This window comes from Drosophila navojoa, chromosome 5 (genome assembly GCF_054131105.1).
Source record: "Drosophila navojoa isolate 15081-1374.11 chromosome 5, UAZ_NAV_1.0, whole genome shotgun sequence".
NCBI classification, from domain to species: Eukaryota; Metazoa; Arthropoda; class Insecta; order Diptera; family Drosophilidae; genus Drosophila; species Drosophila navojoa.
The window spans coordinates 23865116-23889725 of NC_142893.1; the positions used below are offsets into that span (position 1 = coordinate 23865116).

Here is a 24610-nt window from a genome sequence, read left to right on the forward strand (position 1 = left end):
CCTTTTCAATTTTTTTTATGGGTGATTTATTTATAAATAGAAAAACGCTCGCGACTGCTGGCGCTGGCACTGGTACTGGCACTGGGCTAGCCTGACAGACTCGGAGACTCGAGTCAGAGTCGAGTCGATCGGCGACAAGTCGTGCCGGCCCCTTCGCATTGCCTGCCCCTGCTGACGGCCCAGCTGCCAGCTATCAGGCAAAACACATTTATAATTGAGCGCCCAAGAGCGCAACACACATAGGCAATAACCAAAAGCAAAAAGCCAAAAGCAAACGAAAAGCAACAAAGGAACAGAAAATTATTGGCAACGCGAAGCCCCAAATCAAATAATGTGGCGCAGGCCAAAAACAGTTTGATGCTAAACGCTCGCTCGCGATGACGATGACACAATAGCACGCAATCAAAAGGCAGCCTCAACCCCAGCCACAACCCGCACCAGTTCAATGAAATAACCCAGAAAGTTAGCTACAATTATTTTTCTAATATTACGCATACGCAACGTGTATTGATCAACAAGTTAGGCAGAAATATAAAGTAGCCCAAATAATCCTGTGTCATTTCGCCTAAGTGTGAAGCAGAACCACAAATAAAAGAGAGCGACAAATAACAACACAAATATATCAAAATAAACCACACAACAACAAAATCTCTCGCTGTGAAGTGAAGTTCTGTCAAAAGAAAAAATCATTTATTTTTGCCACAACGCAAAAACGAAATGTTTTGTGTTATAAAAAGAAATTCGTACGAAATATTATAGATACCAGCAAAAAGCTTCGAAGTGTGTGCAAACAAAAAACGCTCATAAATATATTGAAAATATATATTGAATATATCTATACCTATACCCATATTCGTATACATTTATTGTAAAGTACAAGCCGCCAAAACGGGCACTCGTCTACGTGAACCCAGCGCCAAGGGACGCAGCCAGAGAAAAATGATCTACATAGATGACTCAGAGCCGGAAGGCGGTAAGTCACTAAACTAAATACGTTAGTTACCAACTAATTGAAGGAATAATACATACACGACCATACATATATGTGCCATAGTTGAAGTGAGATATTAAAACAAGAACGCGCATACGTATATCAGTATATCAGTGTATCAGTGACAAGTGATAAATGATAAGATAAGGTCTGCTAGCGTTTCGCCTTAAAAATATCGAACTTTATATATGATGTATACATATATATGTGTATGTAGACATCTGTATACATCTGTACCCATGTGCACCTATCTGCTGATATGCCGGCAAGTAATAGGACGCTGATAACAGCTGTAAATTGGGCATTAGAAAGCTTTTACAAAACTTTTCGACTAGTTTATGGCGGACAATATTTTATAGAATCTACGGCGAATAGATCTTATCTGTTCAAGTTGGGACAGACCAGCGTTATGCGAATTCTATTTAAAGTTTCTGACTGTGTGTTGCCTCTAAAAAGCGAAGATCAAGGTCAATCTATTTATGTACAATTGTAAAAATGTTAATAGTATTCTTTATGATTTTAAAGATTTTAATTTCATACTATATAATCAAGTAATTCTGTCTAAAGAAGAACAATTTAACTAACCGATTCACTGCACATATTTTCTCATTGAGAAGGCTAAATCATATCGGATTTGTATTAACACAATAATATTGATTGCAACTTCTAAACTTATTTAGCACCAAACATTTTACTAGTTAATAGCAATCAGTAGTTGTGGTTTCTCTTTTCCTTCATATTCACTGGGGGGTTCCCAACCATCTGTCAAGGTCACAAGAGAAATCGGCAGTCCATAAAAAGAGATAAGAAATTTTTGAGTTGTTAATCAAACAAAATTCTTATAGAGTGAAACTACATTAATGAAAAGAGCCAAGCATTGCTATTTTTCCTCTGCGTAAGAAAACTTCTTATCCATTCGTTGCAAGCCTTGGTATGAAGCTAACAAGGCAACAAACGGCACACAGACAAATCAAATCAAGGCGAATCTATAGATTAGCAGCTGTTCCATTTCGGGCCCATTGGCAATTTAGATATCGGCTCCTAACGACGCTTTAATATAGGTCTACGATACAATAAACATTTGTGCGCCATGATGCAAAACATTAACTTTTATGCTCAGATAAACGTCAAAAGCCGAAAGCAAACAACATCGAAATATCTGTAAAAATCAAACGAAAATAATTTTAACAAAAAACAAAACAGAAGACAAAATACAGAACGAATGCTTAAACGATTTACAGCCAATGCGGCTCAGCACCAAATGGCCAAGGCTTTTAAAAATACATGAATTTCAATAAAAAACGACAATGGAGCCGGCAGACAACAAAAAACGAGCAGAGGAAAAGGGTCCATAGATAAGAAGGGCTCTGATCAGGAAACGTTTGCGCCGCCATTTTCATTGTCAGAAACAATAAATTTCACGCATAAAACACTGAGAGCAAATGGTATTCACTTTGCTTTTTTCGCTCATTTTTTGCCATTCATATTAACGTTTGGGCGCCGGCAACGAGAAGGCGCTGAAGGATAAGCGTCAAACGTGAATTCAAAGTGGGAAAGGGGGTCCTGGGTATGCGCAAGTGTAACTACAGTGGCTCAGCTTTGAAATTTCACACTGGCTTAGAAACCGAAGACAATGTCAGGATGACTCAAACCGAAACGGAAGTGTCAAGTAGTTGGATGAGCGGCACAACAGAAAACGGAAAAGACGGCAAAGAGGGAGAAAAGAGAGATTGTGAGACAAAAGTCAGGCTGAATAAAGGCAAAAGCGTGCAGCTTGAAAAATGGTAAGCGCGAAGCAATTTGAAAAATGAAAGGGGCAACGGTTTAAAATGAAACGAGTATGAGCATTGCAGGCAATATCTAACGACTAAGAAATACCCTACAAAGCATGCAATACTTTATTTTAGCTGTACTCTAGAGTGTGGATGCTCGATGATCCCAAAGCAACAACAAAATATATTGCTTTATCTAAGTAATAAATTTAATATATTAATATATATTTTTAGATTTAAAATTTAGGTACACGAATAATAATACTAATATATTGTATAAACATAACAATAATTTCAACCGAATTTAGTCATATTACTTAAACGAACGCACATTCCAGGTTATACTACCTAGTCCCCAGCTAGCTAAGTGTATCTTAACTGCGGTATGTGTGTTTGCGTTGGCTTTTGTGTTTTTGTTTTTATACCCTGAACCCATTGAAAATGGGAAATCAGGGTATAATGGTTTTGTTGAAATGTATGTAACAGGCAGAAGGAGGCGTGGCAGACCCCACAAAGTATATATATTCTTGATCAGCACGACGAGCTGAGTCGATTTGACCCTGTCCGTCTGTCTGTCCGTCCGTCCGTCCGTCCGTCCGTCTGTCCGTATGTATGAACGCGTCAATCTCAGAAGATATAAGAGCTAGGACTTCAACTTTTTTTTTAAATGTCCGTATATATCGCGCGCATATCGAGTTTATCACTAAAAAACGATAACTCATTCCGATATTTTTTATCGATAAAAACCCTTATCGAAAGTCAGTTAAAAAATTATATCTCCTACATCATTATAGCTAGAGTGTCCAAATTTTAAATATATATTAACACGTATTTTATACAATTTCGGTTTTTGTTAAAATTTACCCCCCGCCCCTATATCCACCCCCTCACCATCATCTTTGTATATCAAATACTAGAGACTTGAGTTTCGGTATACACATACATTTATACATCATGATTACGTTCTAAAAGTTTCATTACGATCGTACGTCTGTAAATTAAATTATTCAACAAATAAGTTCTCCTAATATTGCCAACAATGCAGCGCAACCCAAACGCAATCGCCTGTATATGTGAGTGTGTGTGTGCGCGTGTGTTTGTTTGTATGCGTGTGTGTGTGTGTGTGTGTGTGTGTGCGTGTGTATGTGCGAATTATTATTGAAATATCAGTTGCTCGAAGGGTTCAGGGGATCTCGTAGTCGAGCAGTCTCGACTAGAGCTTTATTACTTGTTTTTTTAATATTTGTTGTCGCTGGGAAGGGGTGTGACCGCACACGGGTGTCGTGATTTACTGTCGGGCAACCTCACAACGCCTGCGTCACGCCCACAAGCCAGGCACAAGCAAAAAAAAGGGTTTGCACTGCGGCGGCTCCATTTCCCAGGCTGTTTTCTCAAATTGGCAAATAACAACAAACGGAAATACTTTTGCTACAGGTATGAAGAACCCGAAACCCTTTTCTGAGTATGTGTGTGTTGGCAAATTGCAAAGTTTTTATTTGTGAGCTCCGTGCCTGTGTGTGTATGTGCATGTGTTTGTTTGTGGGATAAAGTGCGTGTAGGCTGTTGTCACATCTGAATTATGTGCTAATGGTGCGAAAGCTGATTTCTCAATTTCCGATTTGGGACACTGTCCGTTAGTCAAATAATCTCGGCAAGCTCTTCCCAACTGGCATTAAATAAGGTCCTCTTTAAAATAAAAAACAAAGCGGAAATGAAAAAAAAAAAAACGTTTGAACGGAAATTGCCAAACCACGCCACCACCTTCACAAAAATTCATTTGAAAAAATCATAAAATCCTTTAAACAAATCAAATTTTATAAATGATTTAAAAGCACTGCCAGTACTTTATATTTACTTTATTTACTTTATGAATCGCTGGCTTAGACTGCTAAATACACAATTTATATATCCGATTGCTATATCAGCGCCAACTCAAACAAATTGCCACCGAGCTAGATGCTATAGTATACACAATATTTTCGTACACATTGTTTTTTGTTTAAACATTTAAAAACACGCAGACAGCAGCCGACAAAAAATGCATAAAAATTCTGGCCAACGAACGCCTCGTGTGTTGGCGTCATGTATTGCGCACAAATATTCGTATATTTAGCTAAGAGATATTCGGGACACAGTGAAATCTATGTATTGTAGATGGCGAGTTCAAGCATTCTTTTGCTTGTAAAACGGGATAAATAGAATATATTTTTAGTGTTATTCAAGCGTTTATTTCGTTATCGTATGCATTTCCTTCACAGTTTACTCACTTCAACTTAAATTCGTACAGTATTTATGTAAATTGAGCTTATTCCCTATTAGTCAGAGTCCCCTGCCACATTCCGTGTACCGTCTATTCAACCACATCAAACAAGCTTGTCATCATTCATGCTCGAACAATTTGACTTCGTGCCACATTTGAGGTCACGTCATACCGACTCTCATTCATTCTCCATTTTCTGCAGCATCCTCACCATTTTTGAACTATTCACACACACACTTTAACTCGTGTTTGTGTTAATTGAATCCTGTTTAGCTTTAATTAAAAGTTAACAGATGAAACCAGTCAGTTTCCATTCAACGAGTATTTACTGTAGGGCGATAGATACTTCATATATTTTACGCGTGGGCCGCACAAATATGAAAATCACATATGTATATGTATTTTTCTATTAATTTTTGTGTGCTGCCAAGGTGAATGTAAAACAAACACAGCGTCACACACATATAAGCATATATGTATATATAAGATAAATAAATATATTTATATGCACCACTTTCCACATCTTGTCTCTAAGCTATTCCCAGCTAGCGGCGCAGATGAGCGCAAACTGAAAAGCAGTAGCGCATATACACTCACTCACTCACACAGATTCACATGTACCGGCACACACATGTATGTATATATTTTTATATACATACATATACAATTGAGATAAATTTATTTTACGTCGCATTTCATGTTGAAGGTCGTTCGTTGATATTCACTTCATTTGACGTTGCAAATTCCTTGCGACTGTCTCATGCTGCGCTCTTTTCTATCGCTTTTGGGGCTTGCACATTTTACACTAATGATCAACAAATTCGCAATAGGTGCACCATATTATCCATACAGATATGTATTTAGTGTAATTTGTCGAAATGCCAATTAATTAGATAAATTTATGCAACGACCAATTCAATATTTTCTTCCTGTTTCGGCTGCACCTTCCTCATGTGATTTGCTTTGCCATTAGCAGATTTTCGTCTTTGGGTATTTTTTGTTTTCTCTTGTTTGTCTAAATACATACAGATTGGTTATTTAAAAACTGAATGAACGTGCTTATGTCTGAGTGTCGCTGTGCGCCGAGAAATTGGCCAGAAATCAAGTTTCATGAATCCTCCCACGTTTCTCTCCCCGCGATTGACAATGGAGGTACGAATATTTTTTTATTTTCTGTTAATTTTGGCAGTGAATAAAAATCTTTGTAAATGCACATTTTTGTATGAAGCGCGCTGTAGAACCATTTAGAAACAATATAGAATATATAAATTTGAGCTTGCGATTGATAATAAAAATCATAAAACTATTTTAAGCAATGTTAATTACATATAAAAAGTATTTATTGGTAAATGTTTTTATATGAAATATCATTTTTATATGAAATATCCTTTTTTTTTTTAAAATACACATAAAATTTTAAAACGCTTGAATATAAATTAGTTTACGGGTTTTATTGAATATATAAATATAATGATGTCATAAAACCTTTGCTTAACAGATGGAAAACATGTGTTTGAACGTCGTTCCAAAAGAATTTAATAAATAATGCCTATGGTTAGATAAAAAGGCCATTGGAAAATCAGTAACTGGTGAACATATTTTGTTAGAAACATATTAACAATAAAAAGTAATCACTGTCGAATGCAATGGCCTTAAAGCCAAATGCTCTTAAGCATATATGTATGTACAAATGTTTATCGTTGTAAGCAATTGAACTGTTGTTTGTAACAGTACTTTAAGTAGAATCCAAACACGTACTGCAGAACAGAGCAGAGCGCAGTACAGCTATCCAATATCCATTTTCATATAGCGCATACATATGCGTATACATATGTATACGAATATGAATATGTATGTAAGTGTGTATGGATGCATATATGAAACAGAAGCCAATACCATTTTCCTTTTTTCACGCTGTTTCTCTGCAATTTTATTTAAATTTTTAATGCTCAAGTATCTGGCGACTGTCTGAGCCGCAGCTGCAGGTGGAACAACAGCAGCAGCTCCGCCAATAACAACAGCATCAACAACAACAACAATAATGACAAGAAGAATAACAAATACAATAACAGCCAACAGCCAACAGCAGCAGCAGCATTAAAATTGCAGACAAGGCGTGAGTGCATGCATATATGTATGTACATATGTGTGTTTGTATATATGTATATATGTCTGTCCGTCTGTTTGTGTATGCCTATACGACTCTATAACGCATACGCCATGTGGTGCACGGGCAGCTAACCGGAGCGACTGGCAAACTAAGCTAGAGCGCTGAGCACTCGAAGAGAATTCGAAAGACAAAAGATAGACAGAGAGAGAGCCTAGCGCGTGCTAAGCAAATTAAAATTGCAATTTAATGTATTGCAGGCAGGGCGACCAGAAATCTTGTTAAGATTGCGTTTGGCAAATGCAAGCACAGACAAGCATAATAAATATATTTATATACATGTATGTATATGTATGTGCGAGTCTGTGTGTATGTGCATAAGCATTGGAAACTCAATTTTCATGCACACACGTTTTCGCGCCAAAATGCTAAACTGACAAACTGCAATTTCCATACTGCAAACATTGATGTTGCCAATGCTGCCGATGTTGTTGTGGTTGTTGTTGCTGCTGTTGCTATTGCTGTTGCTGTCAGCTTAAACAGTACTCCAGCTCCGCAAAAATAATCGAAATTATGTAAATACCTGCGCGCTGCTCTCATTTGTTTTATTTATTGCAACTCGCGAGCGCTCGATTCTCTTCTCCGCTCAGCGCTCAGCGCTCAGCGCTTTGGCCCAAACCTTTCGCCGCTCAGCTGCGCATTCGATATGCAATTCCGAATTTCCAATCCCCCTTCTTTGTTGCAATTTATGTGCCCCCGTAGCGTAACATTGTGAATTGCAACAGCCGAAAAAACTTGTGGCAGCTTTGATAAATTGCAACATTGACCGCCCCCCTCGCGTTGCCGCGCCACGCCTCGATGCTAATCAGCTGACGCCATTGCGTAAACGCAGCGCGGGCCCACTTCGAGGGCTGCAAGGCAACAGAATTGCGATGGGCATGGCCTCTGTTTGTGTTTACACTAAAAGCTGGTTAATTATTGTCGAATTATTGCAAATCGCGCACGTTATTTAATTGCCTTTGGGCCAGCTGCACCGGATTGGACTGGACATGTAATATGGCCTGGTGTGCTCCGAGTTTGTTTTCACATTTGTATCTGTTAACTCGTCATCCATTCGCCATTATACAACCAGCGCTCACTGCCCATTAATTTCGAGTGCTGTTCAAATTAAATGCAATGCCAAGTCGCCCCTGGCCAGAGTGCCCGAGAAACTGAGTAACTCAGTAACTGAGTAGCTCAGTGTAACTGAATGTGTATCGGGTGGCTCATATAATGCGCTTTACCGCTGAGTTATGACCCATCTCTGCGGTCACGGCTCGCCAGTTGCTCGGGATTATAAAAGTTGCACTTTAATATAAACATTTGCAGCAGTTACTTCCCTTCATTCCTTAAATCTCTTATGTCTTTACTTCAAGTGAAAGCAATTCGTTGTGGAGCTTTTAATGAATGCTACTGGCTTACAGGGCTATTAATTTCTTTTATGGAATACCCTCAATGCACGCACAAATGTTATCACTTTGCTTTATAATTGAACACCTTTAAGCTGTGACTGTAAAATTGTATTTGAAAAAACATTCTTAATTAAATATTTGATTTTTATTTTTTATTTTTAGTTTCTTATTTAGTTTGCGGTATTTATTTTGAATACTCTAATATTAAATACTACGTAAATATAAAATTTCAACTAAATACAATTAGTTAGTCAAATAAACATAAAATTGTAGCTTTTTTAAAATTGGTTTAGTATTGAAATCTAAATACCCTAAATATGAAGGATTCAATAATTGGCGTATTTAACTGAGGATCCAAATTCAATGAACAAATTTTATGTTTATCTGAGGATTTAAATCTAGACTCTATATTTATACAAAAATTTGAATTCGTTTTAATGCCTATCCCAAAGCGAATTAAAACATTTCAAATTTAAAGTCTTACGTAATTTACATTCTTCCTGCCTATTTTTTCAACTGCATCTAAAGCAATAAAATATAATTTGAATATTAGATTTGTTGGTCTGCTCCAAGCCAGTCACTCGCCCAAATTGAATTAAGCTCTGGTAAACGCTTTAAGATGTCCCAGCAGTTCGTGCCAGTCAGCCAGTCATGTCATTGGCTGCAGTCTGCTGAATATTTGAATGAATGCAGTGAGCGTATTGTATAAATAACCTCAACACCATTAAATTGTCAAGATGTATGTGTGTGTGTCAGTGTATGTCAGTGTGTGTATGTGTGTGTTGGTTGGCACACGTAGCTAGACACTGCAAACTTTATTTAGAGATGTCAAACTGTCGTTCAACGTGGACACTTCACAGTGTCCTGGCAGTCCGTGGGGAAGACTGGGAAGAAATCGTGTTCTGGCCCTGCCCCTACCTGCTCCAGCAATCGGAGCCAGTCAGCCATTCAGGCATTCAGGCATTCAGCCAGTCAGCAGTAAATAAAGCGTTAAATTTTAACAAATTGTTGTCAGTTGCGCGTGCGAACATGTGCCAGATGCTGACCCCACACACACACACACACGCACACACACACACATATGGCTTCTGAAGCTGTCATTGAATCGATGGCTTTTCAATTACCTCATTTCCGCGTACGTATGTAACTAAAAACCAGTATCTTGATTAATTGTTTTGTTTGTGCCCTGTGCGGCGGCACGTTAATTGATTTATCTTGCTGCCCCACGCAGCAAATTCGGCCAAATTGTCGGCCATTTCAGCCCAGCCGCACATGCATTTCCGTTCGCGTTAGCCGCCATTTCTGGCCAAATAGTTCGTTGTTCACAGTTGATATTAGATTATGCCTAAAATTCAATTCAATTCAATTTGAGTGCAAATATGTGTTCGCTAATGTTTGCCTTCGCTTTTAAAGCAGCCACAGCACACACACACAGACACACAGACACACAGGCACACATACACACACATACACATACACTCGTCTGCCTCTTCTTTTGATTCACGACGTCCGTTGGCCTAAAACTTGGCCATGTCTGTTGCCTGCTCACCAGCTTTCATTGCTTTTTGTTGTGGCTGCGGCTGTGGCTGTTGCTTTTCCTTTTTGCTTTTGTTGTTGCCTTTGCTTTTTCTGCTGTGCCGTTGTGCTTTTTGCCTTCTTTTCAAGTGGTTTTCCGTTTTATGGGAGACGGCGGAAGTGTGCGACGGCAGATAAGAGAATGCGTTGCCAACGCACAAGCCTAATTAGTAGCCGCCAATTTGGTCACTACAGAAGTTGAAAAATATATATTCAAACCGAAATCCAATATTCAAGCAAAAAGCGAGTGCACACGAAAGATAAAACTAAAACAATTTAAAATAGAAATAACCAAAAATTTCACAAAAAAGTTCATTGATTTCAAAATGTGAAGCCCAAGAAAATAATATAAATATGTATATATTCAATCATCAATACCAAATTGTTGGTCTTTTAAAAAACAAACATTTATCAAATGAAATCAAAAGGTTGAGGCGTATAAAGTAGGAAATTAATGTTTGTAATGTAATTTAATCGAGCTTTGAATATATTTTTGATATCTGTTTCGTCGCCAGAATTTTATTGACTGTTGTATAATTTTGATTGATGCGAATTCTGAACAGAGACAAAAATCAGCTCAACAAGCTGAGAAAATGTGTTGAATGTGAAATATTGCCAATGGAAAAACAAACAATAAGAAATCTCAAATTGAACAGGAATATAAAATGTTAATTTAAATTCTCAAAATAATTAATGAATAGCCAGGCTATATAAACTGAACTGATGTTTTGTGGACGTGTACACGCTGGTTCAGAAACCGCGCAACGCGCCAGGTAACTGAACGTCAGCGTTAAGCAAACCATCAGCATTTTGGCTTTGGGTTTCGCAGCTTTGATATTTATGTTTGCAGCGCTTGCTTGTGAATTTGCGAAAATCATGATGCAAATACATAACCTTTTATTAATTAACCTGAGCTGCAACATTTCATTGCAAATTATGATTCAAGAGCGCCAAAAAAAAAAAAAAAAAAAAAAAAAACTCACGAAAACAGCTTTCAGCCGCAGCACCGTTAAATCCTCCAATTTGATGACGCTGCTGCTGCTGCTGCTGTTGGCAGGTCTCATAACGGTTATGTGTGTGAGTTTGTACAACATGGCGTATGCGTGTCATAAATTAATACGCTTTGCGCTGGTCACCGCAAACGCCAATAATTAACTAAGCGCCAGCCCGTTGGCTTGCTTCATTGGCAAAATATTGCCACCTGGCTGGCTGTTATGGTAACGAGCTGCACGTTGCACGTTTGGCTGCCTGGCTGCGTGAAGCGCAAGTCATTAGCAGCAAGCAGACAACAGCAAATGGCGAATGGCAAATGGCATACGTATGCGCTTGGCAGAAGGTAGCTCATTAAATTAATTAAACGCTATCTAAAGGCGACGCGAATTCGTGGATGCATTTCTGCCACCTGCATATTATTTAGGCATTGCACATGCAACGCTTAACATTTGTCGCAGCTGCAGCGTTTTGTTGCAACTTAGCTAAACAAACTTTTAATGAGTTCACTGCGTCTCCACATCTTTTCCGCACCTCGAACACTGTCTGACACAGTGTCTCTTAGTCACTTCTCTCTCTACCTCTCCCTCTCCCTCTCATTCGCTCTCTTTCCACATATCTCTCTGTGGTTGTGGCTATAACCAAACGACGTATCGCATACATCGTTAGAGAGCCTTAAAATTGTTTTGCATTTTCTATGAAAGGGGAACGTATAGTTAAGGATCCCGCTATATCTACAGCTCCTGTTGCTGACATGACAAAAAATTAAAAAAGAAAAAAAGAAAATCAGCTATAGAAGAGAATTTATACAGATTTCGATGAACGAAATTTAAATACTCTGTAAATGTATACAAAAATATGTAGATGCTGTTCTAGTCGAAATGTATATTTCAATTCAGTTGAGCTATTTACTGTAGATTAGCACAAAATTATCGTATATCTAATGAAGATCAGTCATAAATTATGAATCACTGAAGAGATCATCATGATTTAATCCAGATAGACATTAAATAAACTCAACTGATATATAATTTAATTAGAGATGATTTTGTGGAAAGTCTCTTCGGCATTCACCGTTTGATACAGATCTAAGTGTTGTCCTGCTATTATTCGCAGTCTTGAATGTATGACTCGTCCCCACAAAATGCACATCACATTGATTTCTGAATTCAGGATAGCCACTGCAAGAGTATAAAAAAAGTGCAGTGATTGCAGCTGAAGAGCTAAAGCTGATGGAGATGGTATTCCAAACGGAGTCAGAGAGGGAGACATAGACGAGGCTGGAGGCAGGAGCTGAAGAGTGAATTCTCTTGTGTTTATCTTTTGCAGCTGTCAGCTGGCCCTTTGCATCCATCTTGTGTGGCCTGTGCGTCTGCGTCTGCGTCTGTCGCCTGTCTCCTGTCTCCTATCTTCAGTCGGCTGTCGGTTGTAGGGCCATGTTGAGGCATTGTTGAACCATTGTTGAACTTTGAAATTGCCTTGAAATTGCTGTGCTCACATCAATCAATTAGCGCTGGTCCCGTTTGCCAGCATGTAGACAGCACTTTTCAGCTGACTTAAATTTTATACTCTGGTACTCTGCTTAAAGCGCTCAAAACTTTGCTAACTCTGCTACCCACTTTCACACACACACACACACACACACACTCTATTGAAAGGAAAAACAGGAAGCACACACACACACACGCATAGACAGCGCTGATTATACATAAGCGCGAAATATGCACACGCCCAGCGCCTCAGAGCGCGGGCGTAATGAATGTGTAAAGGGTTAGCTAAACATCGTGTGAGTACGCATAGAATAAGACGCCACAAAAGCGCTTGCACCAGTCGGTGGGCGGCTCTCTGGGGCATGTGGCATGCCACAGCCGCATAAAGTGTTTGGTAAAAAACAATTTAAGAAATGTGCGCGCCAGAAATGCTTTTAGACCAATGCCTTTGTCAGCCGGCGCACATGGCGTATGTGTGCTTCATTCAAAGCCAGCCCGCCCCTGAATTAAACAGCTTAATGAACTGTGGCTCCAAAAAAAAAAAAAATAAATAAATAAATAAATAAAAAAAAATATGTAGAAAATACTGCAAATAATTGAAATGCATAGAAATAACTTGGTTAGTCAAAATGCGCGATGCGAATGAGTTCTCGCACTTCATGAAAATAGCAGTGAAAATAAAGAGACAAAGTTCTAAATGAAAATGAAATGAAATTTCTGTCAGGCAGCACTCAATTTGTACACACATGCATACAAATTACTAATGCTAATTTTATTTGCTGCTATCAGCCCAAAATAAAGACTCTGAAAAAATTACTTAAGGGGAAACTTTTCAGCAGCTGCATTTTAAATACTCTACAAATAGGTGTTGCTATTAGACATTGCTATATATAAAGTTAAATAACATACACTAATATTTTACTTATTTTTATTTGATTCAAAAATACTCAAGGATTACAAAAAAAAATAAAATAAATAATAATATGTAATTTCAATATTATATTTATTTTCAAAAGATTTTTCCTGCAATCCATTAAAAAAAAACTTTTACTTCTTTATTCTGCATCTTCTTATTATTTAACATATAATATAACATATAATTATTATGAGTTTGGTATGTTTAAGTGCTTACAATTTTATCTTTTGTCACTTTACAATAATCATAAAATCATCAGCATAAAGCTGAAAATTAGTCTCACACTAAATTTTCCAAAGATATAATTATATATATTTTACTCTGCGCAAATCAAACCAAAATCTATGAAAGATTACACATTATAGAAAATCTATTTGTATATAATTATAATAATAATGGCGAAACTTTCACAAATTTTAGCAACTTATCAATAAGCGTGGCCAAATAATTGGTTAGACTTGACAAAGTTTATGCCAAAGTCATGTGGCCCACACTCTCAGCTGCTGCTCCGTTGCTCTGATGGCTTATAATCAACTTGCGCCACTTTCAAATTGGCAAGCGGCATTAGAATCATAAAATCTTATGAGCAACGCGCGGTACAGCTACCAGACCAGTTAGTTGGCGCTGTTTCATGCCGTACATATATATATATATATATATATATATATATATATATATATATATATATATATATATATGCATATATATATACACGCATAAATTTAAATGTCAATGGGCAATTAAAGTGGCCCACAAAAGTATGCAACGAAAAGTTGAAAAGTGTGCGCTCGGTTCATGGCAACACTTTGGCCAGACTTGGGAACAGTTGGTAGTTGAAACACTTGACAGTGCATTAGAGCAGCTTAGCTTACACACACGCACTCACACATACACATACACAGTTTTCATACAGTCTCCTATTTGCGATTCGCGTTGCTTGATTCTATACAATTTTTTCAGGGGCTCGCGCTACTGATTATTACTTTTCATTTTGCTTTGACGATTTTCATATCTTCCTCATTTTTTGTATTATTTTTTTTTATTTTTTGTTGCGCTGTCGTCACTTGAGCTATGCTAAAATATTCGTGGGCGTGGCAACGGATTTACGCATGGCATGCAAAAATGATGAAGATGAATTACTGGCGCTGCCATGTGGCTGCAGATACATTTATATCTGTATCTACATGAACACATCAAATACATACAAACAGACATACACATACATATATGAATATATTTACGAGTATTAATAGATTTTGGGGCGACATTGTTGATGTTATTGATTTGCTGCATGCTCGCTGAACCGCACACATTTGTTTTAAACACAAAAATATGTATTGTGTAGAATCGTATGTAGACAGGGCTAGATACTTTGGCCTCGTCATTCATCATCTGTTCCATTGATTTTCGACTGGGGCCTTAAGGCTCTCAAGCGAATGCATTCAATTGTAAGAAATAAATTGTATTTAGCATTTCGAGCTTTGATTAATAATTGTCTCCAGGTACTGTTAACAAGCGTGTTTTTCTATGAATGAATAGCCTTGAGAAAGAGATGTTTATGACAATTACACATGCCAACATAATTTAGTAGACTCTGGGCTTACGTAAAATACATTCGTATAATAGGCGTTAGTCAAATTAAACAAAGACTGAATTAATGAAAAAAAAAAAAAATAATTCATTTAAGCCAATGCTGATATTTACCAACACTTTAAAATTCTCAGTGTAAAGTCTGATTAGGATAAATGAACACTTCTTCATGGATGTCGAATACCATCGGAGAATCAGCAAGAGCCACATTGAAAAAATGATGTGATTCAATTCTCATTTTCGGCTTTTCAAGCCAGCAAACAATATGTGCAAATGCAAAGGCAAACTCAGTCAACACAAATGCGGAAAATCTGCAGCACGTGTCTGCCCATTGCTTTCACACAGAGACGACCAACGTGTGCATGTCCGAGTGTCTGTGTGTATCTGTGGGTGTAAGTGTATGTGAAATTCCCAGTAATAACCAATTCGAAATGGCAGCTACAGTCACAGTCGCAGTCGCAGTCGCAGTTACAGTAGCAGCAGAGCCAGCGACCATCAGAGCAGTAAACGAGCAAAGTTTTACCATTTTTAATTTTCCCCTTTCGCCGTGTTACACGTTACTTTTTTTACCCAACTCTGGCTCTGACTCTGACTGACTCTTTCCTCTGCCTGCACTTAGGCTGATTAAAGTGCATGAGCCAGTCAGTAACAGCTACAACTACAATAATAATAGCAACAACTATTAGCACAACTATAGCAACATACACACACACACAAACACACACACTCACACAGGCACTCTTACAAATTTTCAGCATTTTTTTTCGCTCGTTTGTCATATACTTTTCGCCATTAGTCAACTGCAATGTCAGTTATTATTTGTTAGTCTGGGCCAAAGCTGACAAAAACATATTTAAGCTGAATTCCCAAGAATTGAGAGCGTTCTTACAAAACATTTTCTCATACTGATAAACATCAAATTATCAAAAATTAACTGAACTTTGTTAGAAACGTAAAGGTTAAACAGAAATAATATTCATTAATTGACACAATTAAAATTTACGTAGCCAATATACAATAAAACAGTTCATATACATTTAAGGTATACATACATATTTCAATGAATAAATAATATAAGAAATAGCATGACTCTTCTAGAAAACTTTGCTCCCATTGCAATGCTGAAACAGGCAACGGAATTATTTTTGAGAACATCTTTGGGTGGTCTTGGCGCTGTACTTGTTTGACATCAACCTCTATATGTGAATAAAACTTGCTTAATCTTTGTGTAAACATGCCGTGTTTTGGATTTATATGCCTGGCCATTAGATGCTTGACATACTTTGGCTCATTGCTTTGGGGTAGCGGCCAGCGGGTCGGGCTCTGACGTGAGGCGTTTAAGTCGGGGATTTGTTGTGCTCTGCGGCTGGCAGACGTATAAAAAGTGTTATTAAAAACCTATAAACCACATACGAATGCGTCCCGCTACCATCAGGACACAAACTTTTTAACGCACATATTAAAATGCCAACGCGTTTGTTGAGTAAAAAACAACCGACTTTTTTGTGTTTGCTGCGTACGCGGCGTCTGCATAATGCGACACATTAATATTGTTTTTGCGCATGTGTGCGAGTGTCGGTGTGTGTGTGGGTGTGGGTGTGGGTGTGGGTGTGGGTGTGTGTCGTTATCATATTGATGTGCAACAGTTTAAAATCTCCTGTAGAATTTGTTGTACAACGAGTCGCAGCCATTAAAGGGAAGCATTAAATGTTTCGTTTATTTCAACAAATTTTAAATTGCCATTCGAAATTCGAAATTTACGATAATGAATGTCGACTTGGCTAGACTGTCAACAGTTGCCAAAATGCACAAAAGAAAAGCGCATTGCGACTGCGAAGTCTTTCCAAATTCAAAGGAAAAACTGCTGATTTTCATATCATCGAAATTGCCGGCGTTGGCACAAAAAAAAAAAAAAATCCCTCCCGTTTAGCTATCTGCGAACAGCACTCAATTGAATGAGAGTGCTGGCAAATACACTATATACTATATATTATCTGCTATATAATATATATATATGCTCTCTCTTAATGCCACCCCTAGCCGATTCACACTCTCGTTCCATTGACACACTCTCGAGGCATTTCACAATGGCCCTCTCGAAATGCGCTTTTGATATTGTGCATAAATTAAGTTGGCAAAGTTTTTTGCATTGGGTGAAATTGCAACGAGTGGCACTTTATCAGTACCATTTAACGCCCACAATGGGGCGTGGTTATGCTCATGGTCGTGGTCGTGGCTTGAAGGTGGGCCATTTCAGATTATATTAAATGGATCAGTTAAGAGCTGTCTGCCTTTTGCCACTTGAACTCGAGTTCAATCAAATTAGTTGCCCTTTTGAGAGTTCTTTTTATTTGATTTGCAGATTGAAATTAAAAACACTTTACGGTTTTTATTGAAAAGTTCAAAAATCCATCCATCCATATTTTGCTATGTATTTAATTAAAACCTGGTTTAGAGAATGGAGAAACATTCCATCCACAAATCTTTGGCTTTTTGAGGTAAAGTGCTGATATAAATTATTATTCTCTTAGGTTTTCTGAGAAGATATATGAAATGTTTGCTTTTGCTTTGTCACCCGCTTTCATAGACAAATAACTAGCAGGAATATATGTACTTTCAAAGAGCTTGCCTGCAAGCGGCACGAGCCCACTTGTTTATTCATAGCCTTAACCTGGCTCAATGGCAGATGCCTGGCATCTAATAAGCCTCCACTCGACTCCATTTGGCTGTGTTTATAAACGCATTTGTGCTCGACGATGGCCAGAGCTCGAGGCTCTGTGCTAAGCAGCATTACGTATCGAATATCCAAGCTCAAATCCAATTCGATTCGTGGGGCACAAACAAGTTCCAAGCTAAAATCACAAGAGCTGCAACGAGAGAGCCAGAGCATGCGAAACTGAGCAGTGGAGGGATATGCCAGGATATGCGCTGCAAAGTATGCGCTGCAGTTCAACTGCCATCCATAGTCGATATAAATTCATTTATTCATGAGCTCAAAACCGGAAATGAACGTGTTACCTGCGCGACTGTGTGTGAGTGGGTGTCTGTGTGTGTGAGGGTGCTCTCACATGTGTATTTAAGTTTGTTTTTGTGGATAAAATATGTGCGAGTTCTGTCTGCCACGCATGCAATTTATGAAAATATTTGATTTGCTCAGCGTCTGCCCATAAATTACGTTGGAAAAAAAATTATGGATTTCCTTTTTGCTATTACCTGAACTTCTGGCCAAGTTTTGAATGCGAATTGAATATGTCTCGCTGATCTAACGAGCAGCAGGCGGCTGCAATTCCAATTGCACTGGCGTGTTTGCGTCGACTTAAATTGTGCGCATTATTGGCAAAGTGCACTCAAAAGACTTACACTTACACACACACTCAAAATTTGCAGCAGACATGCATAAATTTTGCGCCAAAAAGCCGTTTAGGGAACACAAACACAGCCCTGGAGCAGCAGATAGCAGTTGTTGAGATGGCGTCAAGTTGCAGCAATCGCTGCACACGCACAAGTGCCTCACTGCACACAAATAGCACACACGCACACATTCAAACACATGCTCGCATGCACACATGCCTCTATTCAACTTTCACTTTGAATTTGCCAAGTTTTTGCGCAAGATGCACTTCGCAGCTTCCCGTTACCCGCTGCTCGCCCCACGACAGACGTTTCAATTCACACACACACACACACATACTAGAGCAAATACACGCACACACACACACGTGCACTTATGCACCGTTATGGGCTCGCCTTTGATTTTAAAGATTTATCGTGCATTTCGTAGCATACTTATATGCGCCATTTGCATATTAATAGAGCAGACAGCATCCAAACTCTTCCAGTTGGCAGCGTTTATGAGCGCATCTCGAATGCTTAGAACAAACAACACGCTCAGAGCTAGCTGCAGTTGGAAAGACAGCCTGAAAGAGAAAGGCGGACAGAGAGAGAGAGAGCGAGAGAGAGAGAGGGACAGAGAGAGAAAGGGAGACAGAGAAGGAGCTCTCCTCGTGTGCACGTTTTTCTATCAATAATTTAAATAGCAAAATTCAAACCGATTTCTGCTCAAGCTTTTGGCTAAAGTTCTAAAGAGAGTCGCTCACTGGGACCAAATGTCAAATTGGACTTCGTATGTTTAATAGAAAAATATTTAAAAAGATATATATATTTGTAGAAAAAAAACTGCAAGGCAAAGAGCTAAGCATGCGTGACTACGAAATACCCTGCACTGCATTTCATAAATTCATTGTTGCATTAGTAATTAAAATATTTTGATATACAAATATAAAAAATATAAATAATATTATATATGCAAAGTATGTATGTAGAAAATAAAGTCTAGTCAGAAAATGCAGAATTAAATTTGTATTTCAATATTATTCAATAAACTCAAATAGCTTTTTGAATTTTAACATTTAAAATTTGGCTGTAAATTGAAAAGTTTATACAATCGAAAGTGTTTTAAAAATTAAAAAATAAATAAATAAATGATAAATTTTATTACAAATTATTTTAATTATTTTATTTTATATATATATATTTTTTTTTCTTATTTTTGTATTATATATGTATATTTTAAAAGGATTTTAAATCAGATTTTTTCAAGCAACAAAAAATCTGATTTAATATCCTTTTAAAATTATATTTTAAATACACGACTGAAACCCTTTTTATTGTTAACTGTTCAACTATACGCGAATATATGAAATCTTATCTTTAGTATTGTTTATAAATAAATAAAAATGTACAATCAATACCAATACAATCTTTAGCCTATGACGCCATCAGATTTATAAGTTTATCATTCCCTAGAGCTACAGGGTATATACATACAACAAAATATAGTTCCTTCAATAGGCACACCTAACAGTACTAACATGTTTGGGGACTCTCACACACATGCCTTGTCTGTGTATATGTGCTTGTGTATTTCCCGTTAGTCATCGTTGTTGTCGTCCTGTTTTCTTTTTTATTTTGCCTGCGGTTATGTCTCATGTCCCTTGGCTGCAGAATTGAATTCAATGAAGTCATTTTTATTTGTTTGGCAACTTGTAGATACAACAACAACAGCAGCCACAATAACAGCAGGAAAAGTAGCTGTAGCAGCAACAGCAAATAAATTTTGAAAAGGGTTTCCTTTTGAATAAGAAACATAACAAAAGGCAAAAAAATATCACAACAAATTGTCTGCAATATGTTGCGAAATATGTGACAAGCAAAAACAGTTTGCAGAAAGAGCAGGCAAGGCAGGCACCCCCATAATACCCGATATTAAATGCATTTCGTACGGGCGCACAATGAACATGATTGAATGCCATATTTCAAGAGAGGTTCTCAGTAGTCGAATACATGTTGAAGTGAAGTTCAATTTGTTCGCTTTAAGCCTTTTCCGACTATCTGGCAGATATGAGCATGACAGCGTGAGAAGCGCATAGAGAGGTCATGTAGTAACACATAATAATAACATAACAGACTTGCTAAGCTGCAAGGGGCTCGCATAGGAAAAAATCACAAATCAGAGGAGTAAAGTTGACAAGAGAAATTGCAATGTATTTATGGACGAACTAAATAAAACTAAGTCGATGAAACTAAAAGCTTTGCTATGTATAGAAAGACCTTGATTAAATTTGTCCAAGAAATTCAAATGGTTCAACCCTTGGTCCTCAGGCGAAATACAAAATTGATACTTTTACTTTATGCGTTAAATTATTCTTAGCCCTAAGCACAGCTACTTGAGCTCAGCACTCACTTTTCTTTTTCACACTGCTTTTCCACAGTTCCGGAGCCCGCTTTTCCAATGCGCGATGTGACCATAAACCGCAATGTGGACGCCCATAAATTGTACGACGTGCTCAGCGAGGTGGGACGGTGAGTACAGCTTGGAGTATTGTGTTTCAGAGAGCGCCCCTCAAACAGTGGAATGAAATGCTAATCATATACTATCCAATTCTCAGTGGTAAATTCGGCACAGTGTACAAGTGCAGAGAGAAGGCTACCGGCCTCCAATTGGCAGCCAAATTCGTGCCCATACCGAAGCGCGAGGACAAGCGGAACGTGGAGCGGGAAGTGGAGATTATGAATTCATTGCAACATCATCTCATTATACAATTGTATGCTGCATACGAATATCAGAAAATGATGTGCGTCGTCCTGGAACTGTAAGGCCCAAGCGAACACGCAACTCTCTCTACATATACAATTGCTATATAGTAGAAATTCTATATTCATGTTGAAGAATATGTTGATTTCGCTTGAATTCCATATTATTGTTGTTGTTGTTGTTTATTGTTGTGGAGTGCGTCTCAGTATGTCTATGTGTGTGTGTGAGTGTTTGTTGCCCTTGATGGCAAACTACTTTGACAACATCTTCATAACTTTTGTTGGTCTTTTTTGTTTGTTAAATGTTCTATTCTATTGTTGTTGTTACATTGTTGTGGAACACAATATCTTGCAATCAGCGGGAAATGTGCATAAAATACGATTTACACGTACGCACATTATCGTAAACTAGTAAACTTCTTTCACACTCACACACACCGATACACTCACGCACATGCATACACGCACACACACACAGCGCACAGCTATAAAAGTTTTCTTTGCTTTTTTCTACGTTTCTTTTTCTTCCTTCTTTTTGGCTCACTCAGAAAGAAAACCTTATGCAACAGGTTATCGCACTTCCTTGTTCTAGAAATGTATTTAGTGCTCTATGAGGAGCACTGCACCTTTATCAGTTAATGTGTGACGCACACATAAGGAAGCTTACGAAGTTCAAAAATACAACAGAGTCTTTTCTGTCTGTCTTTTAAAAGTCTCTACATTTTTCTGTCTGTCTTTTAAAATGTCCCCAAATTTTGACAACATTGTAATCTAAGTTTGCAGGCATGTCACTGTCATTGTTTGGTCGATATCAACGAGTTAGATTTTTATATTATATTATATTTAGACTAAGTTAGGATCATTATTTAGATCTTTATTATCAAATATCAAGATTATACATACCATATGAAAAATCTTTGAGGGAATTATGTACAGGCTAAATAGTATTCCGTTTGTAAAATAAAATCTGATTAGTTCAGAATATATTATTGATATGTAGAAGATACTACTCTCTAATAAAATGTATATATAGAAAAGCAATACGTATCATCTAAAACATATTAGATTTGTATACCTAGAAGCTGGAATAAATCAATATTTATAATAACAAGTAAGAAGACTCTAGTCGAGACTGCTCGACTAGGAGATACCCTGAACCCTCCAAGCTGATATTCTTATCATTCTGCACTTCTTTTATGCACGCACACATACATACACATGCATCCACCCTCACGCGCCCGCGCTCTGCTAACTGCGCAGTAAGCAGCGACTGCGCTTGGGCTGCACTGCAGTGTGGGCAATAGTATGAGAATTTATTTGATGAATAACTTTTTTTGTAGACATGCAATCTTAATGAAGAGCGTAATCATATGGTCAAAATGTGTGTACATTCTAAAGCACAAGTCTCTAGTACTTGAAATACGTTTTTTACAAATTGGGGGCGAAGGGGGCGTGGTATCCGAAATCTGTTGATTACAAAATGTTTGTATTCATCATATATATATACACAGTAAATCTGAAGTCTCTATGTTTAATAGTATTCCCATGAGGCTCAAAAAACAAAATCAATTTTTCGATTATTCCCGATAAAAAAGTTATCGGATGAGTTATCGAAAAAATAAAGCAAACTCGTACTGCGTATGGTATACACGAGTATGCACAAAAAATTTCAGCTCTCTAGCTCTTATATCTTCTGAGATCTCGGCGTTCATACGGACAGACGGACGGACGGACGGACAGACGGACAGGGCTATATCGACTCAGCTCATCGTGCTGATCAAGAATATATATACTTTGTGGGGTCTGCGATGATTCCTTCTGCCTGTTACATACTTTTACACAAAAACATTATACCCTGATTTCCCATTTTCAATGGGTTCAGGGTATAAAAAGAGAGAGCAAACAAAGAAGAACATTGGGAAATCAAATCTATATGAAGGAAACTACCAGACCAGAGAGATATAATTTATATGAACTTATTCGGATGGAGATATTTTAGACTTGAAAAAGAGATGAGTCATAAATACGCATCAGCCTGAATCTTTGGATGCAGTAGATATATTTAAGTCGGTCAATACAAAACCATTGTAGATCTAGTGCTTAGCTATTATCAGTAAATAAATTAGCTGTGATTTTTTGATGATTTCTGATTTAAAATCAAATTGTTATATTCCATATTTCGATTGTAATTGTCCATAATAAAACTTTGAGGGTATTCAGTAGTCAATGTGAAAACAAAACTTCGTCACAGTTAGCTGTGTCCCATATTAGGTCTCTAATAAAAATGTAGGTAGGCCATATTCTATGGGCCATAAAGGATTTGAGTCAGGCAAAGGTACACTGATTAAGCCATGGCCTTGACCCATTTGCCTGGAGTGGGCACTCTTTCGCCACAGAAATAAAACGGCAACACTTGCGGAGCCAAAAAGACAATAAAGTTACGAGCCTTTTGTGCAGCTCACTTGACTTTTTACTTTTGAAATTAATTTCCATGGCTAAGAAAGTGTTGTTCTGTTCTGCTATCCTGTTCTACAGTCGACAACAATGCTGACAGTTCTTGTTGTTGATGTTTTGTGTTGGAGTCTTAATTGTTTACTTGCGCAAGTTGTTTCGTCGCTTTGCATATTCATAAAATGCAGCAAACATATTTGTGCCAAGACAAAAATCCTTGACAAACTGCAAACAGCAAACTCGTTTTGTAAATTGTCCATTTGCTTTTCTAATGAAAATTGCAGTTTATTTCCACAAACAATAATATTTATTTGAATTTCTGGCATTGCCATGGAGCTTTTCTACTTGTCCCTTTTGCTCTGTAAATAATTCATATTTCATATTTTATGTCAACTGACAAAAATATGTATTCAGCAGCTGCATAAAAGTCAAATAAGTCACATCGATTACTGCACATGAGAATTGCAGCTGGAAAATTTCACAAATAAGCCGATTGACTTTGGCCTTTAAGTGCCTTTTTGTTCCTTTTCAAATTGAATGAAAATTTGTAAAAGTACATATAGTTTATTGCCAGTGCATTTTTTATTTACCTTTCGAACAAATGTGTTCGATGCATATTAAAAAGGATATTTGAAACAGATATAAACAATTGTTAAATGTTTCATCTCTTGATACTAGGAAAGGTATTCTGGCTAGGACTGTAGGCAGGCAGTGGATAAATAGACCGGAGATAGGTTGGGCTAAATGTTATAGCATGAGAAACTATTAGCACTTTATATCTCATTTAATATGTACAAAATACTTCTGTCAAATTTATGTACTATACGACTAATTGTCAGTATGCTCAAAATTTAAATTAAAGAATAATGGCAAATGTGGAAAATTTACATCCTATAATTATAGAGCTCGAACCACGACGTTTTC

At 37.5% G+C, this 24610-nt stretch overlaps 1 protein-coding gene across 4 annotated transcripts in view; it reads left to right on the forward strand.

Moving 5' to 3' along the window:
• sqa (spaghetti-squash activator) overlaps positions 1 to 24610 on the forward strand; it is a 33646-nt gene that overhangs the window by 2397 nt on the left and 6639 nt on the right. For 2 of the 4 annotated variants that reach the window (XM_089260706.1, XM_089260707.1), the window contains exons 2-4: positions 760 to 973; positions 20914 to 21004; positions 21091 to 21294. In XM_089260706.1, the coding sequence (XP_089116832.1) occupies positions 940 to 973; positions 20914 to 21004; positions 21091 to 21294 (329 nt within the window). In that variant the 5' untranslated portion in view covers positions 760 to 939. Of the gene's footprint in view, positions 1 to 41; positions 974 to 1913; positions 2776 to 20913; positions 21005 to 21090; positions 21295 to 24610 lie in introns of those variants that run through there. The other 2 variants (XM_018103583.3, XM_089260708.1) reach the window with 2 other exon arrangements.